This window comes from Pseudomyrmex gracilis, unplaced genomic scaffold, assembly GCF_002006095.1.
Source record: "Pseudomyrmex gracilis isolate BER0280 unplaced genomic scaffold, ASM200609v1 scaffold_743, whole genome shotgun sequence".
Lineage (NCBI taxonomy): Eukaryota > Metazoa > Arthropoda > Insecta > Hymenoptera > Formicidae > Pseudomyrmex > Pseudomyrmex gracilis.
In genome coordinates this window covers 28,939-33,031 of record NW_018021327.1, presented here as the reverse complement: position 1 = coordinate 33,031, position 4,093 = coordinate 28,939, and the positions used below count along the sequence as shown (strand labels likewise).

The 4,093-nt window shown below is 34.8% G+C and overlaps 1 protein-coding gene across 1 annotated transcript; it reads right to left on the bottom strand.

Moving 5' to 3' along the window:
• Positions 1–2,424: 2,424 nt before the first annotated feature.
• On the bottom strand, positions 2,425–3,069 carry LOC109861411 (uncharacterized protein F54H12.2-like). The gene has a single exon (XM_020441048.1). It carries the CDS (start codon positions 3,067–3,069, stop codon positions 2,425–2,427), a length of 645 nt encoding a protein of 214 aa, XP_020296637.1.
• Between the last annotated feature and the right edge of the window lie 1,024 nt (positions 3,070–4,093).

Here is a 4,093-nt window from a genome sequence, read left to right as displayed (position 1 = left end):
AATCTTGGAAAAAGTAGAAAATATTATTAATAAAGATGAGTTAAATATCTTAAGATGCATTTATTATTACATTTTTATTAATTCTTATTAAAAATTAACTGCGATAATTTTAAAGTTTTTAGATTATTTGTAAATTATTGAAAAACATTAAATATATATGTATATATGTATAAAAACTATGTTGTTAATATTAATAATTTTTCTATACTTTTACTTTGTAAATCACGAAAAGAATCTACATTTTACAGATGCATAATTCTAAAGTATTTAATTCATATCATATGAATATAATGTATTAACTAATTGAATTTGGTATAATATGAATTAAATATTTTGAGATTATGTCTGAAAAATGTAGATTCTTGTCATAAGTTACACAACAAAAATATACTAAAAAAAAAAAACACAAATAACTTTCAATATTCAAAAAACTTTTGAATTCTTACAGTTAACTCATATGTAATAATTCCTACAAAAATATAATGCATTTTGAAATGTTTTACTATCATCTATAATATTACAAACTTCTTCCAAGACTAAATTTCGAAAAAAATATTAATATATAAATATTGTACGTCTTTTCAATAAAAATTATGCGTAAAGAGTGACTTTGTTTAGACATAAGTTAAATAAAAACATTGAAGTTTAATGTTCTATAATATTTAATATAGGCTTTCAATTTCCTTTTTTACAAATTGTCCAATATATAGGTATTCTCATATTAGATCATAACGTCGATCGGCAGCAAAAATAAAAGCTTCGATGTATTTACTGTAGACACGTGGACGTTCTACGTTTCTCGCTCGTTTCATACATCGAGATTTTCATGTTGGTGACATTGCAATTTGAGAAATCAATTGACAACAATGTAATTTTTTGAAATACATAAAATGCCATGCATTTTCCCATAGAAAATAAACCTAAAATATTAAATAAACTTTGCTACAGAGATCTTTTATGTTACAATATTAAACATTTTTGCAACAATTATATAATATAAGTATGTAATGATGATTATATGGAGCTTCAAGAATTTTTAAATAAAAATGAATTTTGGTTATTGAAGCAGTAACACTGTTGTTGGAGTGTATATATTAAAATCCGTTTATTAACAATTAATAGTATAATAGCATGAACGCTTTCGACCTTTGTATTAGGTCCTTTTCAAATGCATTTTTACAATGAATGAACGTATAATTACAATTGATGAAATACAATTAATGAAATTAATACAATAAAATAAATGTCACAAAATATAATAATTAAAACTCGCAGAATAAATATAATGTACAAAGTCACTTACAAATTTCTTAGATAGAAAACGTCGCTCAAAGTTGATCACGGATATCCGCACTAGCCATCCAGACCAACACTTTACAAAGGTGAAATCGCGACTGAGAAACAACGTGTGTGTAATGATAGGATTCAAATTTACAAATAACATATCAATTTATAATGTCTTATCGACAAACGGTAAATAGGAATTATCTAAATTTTCCGTGTCGCACTGCAAATTAAGACCGCTGACTTGACTTTTTATATGTAGCATTTCTGATACCAACCTTTTGTTATATGATTTCTCAAAATCTAAAATTTCTACTTTATCCCAGTAAAAATCACGTGAGTATTGTAATCTATGTTCTGTAATTACAGATTTTTGAGTGGAATTTCTATTGATGTGACTTTTATGTTCCTTAATTCTGGCCTGTAACATTCTGCCAGTTTGCCCTACATATAAGGCTTCACATTCACGGCAATTGATCTTATATACTACAGAAGGATGTGAGAGAAGAGGCAAAGGATCCTTAAGTACGTTGATGAATTTCGCCAGTTTGTCAAGGTTATAATAAGCTAAACGCGTATGAGAGTCTGTAGGAAATATTTTTGAAAATTTCTCCGAAAATTTGTTGATATAAGGTAAGACAAACCAATGACGCTGTGTGTCATTAGAACTCTTGTTAGACAAAAACCTTCTTATGTCATTGTTTTTGTAAAAATTCTGTTTTAGTCTAAGGATAATGTCATATATAAAGTCCATGGGATAATTATTGTCAATAAGTAAATTAAAGATAAAGTCAAAATTTTTTGAATGGAATTTTGGATGTGATAAAAAGAAGGCCCTGTCCACTAGGCTGTGAGTTTACTATCGCCGTTAAACGCCTTATTTTCGACAAAACCGATTATCACTCGCTTCGCCAGTTGTCCGAGTATAACGTTGTCAATTGATTCTCCCACCACTCCTCTATGGATCGTAAACGATTTAACTTCACCTCTCGTGAGAGGATACTTTGCAGTAGTTTTGCTCAGCATTTTAGCGTGAGCTAATAAAACTCCAGCGCTTAGTTTTGCTCTCCTCATGATCAAGGTGGCGTCTACAATACGAACTCTTGTCTGCGGCGTAGATTCCATGAGACAGAAAGAATCCTACGAGCGGATGAGTCTTAGGCGCATTTCCACGTCATTAATCAAGAATTTATCCTGATTGAAAACGTCGCAATGTAGATGTCCTATGAGATCCACAGCACGGTTATTTTTGAAATACTGCATACGTCTCACGAAAGCGGGGTTCTCAGTTGGAGCATCGAAGCCGTCATTCATCAGCCCCGGAGGATCGCTATCCCATAAACAGGTGGTGAGATGAGAGGATTTTGCCTCTGAAGAATAATTCAACAATGTCTCGAAATAGGCTCGACACGCGTAAACATTGTTCGGAGGCGACACAAGCTTTTGATTGAAGTACACATCAATTTGATTGAACATGGAATGTAAAAAGTTATTTACAGGCCCTACTTTATGCTCTGCAGCAGCAGAAGCCAAAGTAGCCTGAGTAACTGCTGCGGGGGTTTGCAATATCACGCGAAGACTGAGAAGAGTATGCGCGAGATCTATGTAATCTTCACCATATCCCGGTACGACAAACTCCACGGGAGCGTCGTCCTCCGCAAGAGTTGACAAAGATTTGTAATGAATCCATTGCGAACTCTCGATACTGGTCTGAGTGGGCGGTAGAGTGAAAAGATCAAGTTCGCGTTTGAAACACTCACACGAGTGAGTATGGAGAAAAACCATTTTGCTTCGTCTACGAGAATATATCGCTCACGGTTTGTTTCTTGCTCACGCGGCGTTTGCTAGTATTTGTCGCGCGCTTCTTCTTCTTTTTCTTGTTTTTCTGAATTCCTCTACTTGTTGGGCGTTTAATTGCTTGAGTTTTCTTTTTTCTCCGCACGGAAGCCGATTTCTTGTTGGTGCTACTAGCACGACGCTTGATCGCGAAGTGAACGGGGAGCTCACCAAGGTCAAACTGACCCGGGCGTTTCTCCGCAAAGGGTATATATCCCGACCCTCGCATTAAGCTGTTTATTTTTTCTTTTGCTTGTTGTTTGAGATTGTCACGTGATTCTTTGAAACGACTGTTAACTGCTTTTTTTAGCGGAATATTGTTATTCCCCACATCGTCTATTATTCTCACACCGGCGCGTAGAGCTTTTTTTCCGATCGCGCGCGCTCTGCTAGCCAGGTAGGGAAGCACCCTCCTGAACAATCCGCCGAGAAAGCTTCCGATACCGTGACCACGCTGATACGTCGATCCCGTGAAAACTCTCGGAACACCGACCCCGCTCTGCATCTCGTAATATTCTATATAATGAGCCATATTCTACTCGAATACGCGTCTAAAGTGTAACGTTACCGTCAACGTGCCGAATACGAATGGAATAAATTTACCAAACTGATTTCTTATATCTATTTCTATCACGCGGAAATTTGTTTTATGAAGCGGAATATAATTTCCAGACGAGTAATGTTTTACCTGATTAGAACCGTACTTATCCGTGGTATTGTTAGTAACGATTCGAAGAAGCGGTGTTAGCGCATCTCCGGTTATGTATGACCGTTATGTATAACTCGCAAATGTCGCAATAAACAAATAACTTGTTGGGGATAGCACGGACCAAGCTGATTGGTTTAAAACTATCAACACCGGCAGCTCTGTCTACTACGAAAGGTGTATTAACAGAGGATGATTCAAATCCGAGTATACGACGCAATTTGTCGTTAAGCTTTACACTATGAATTTGATTGCATTTGTCTTCTT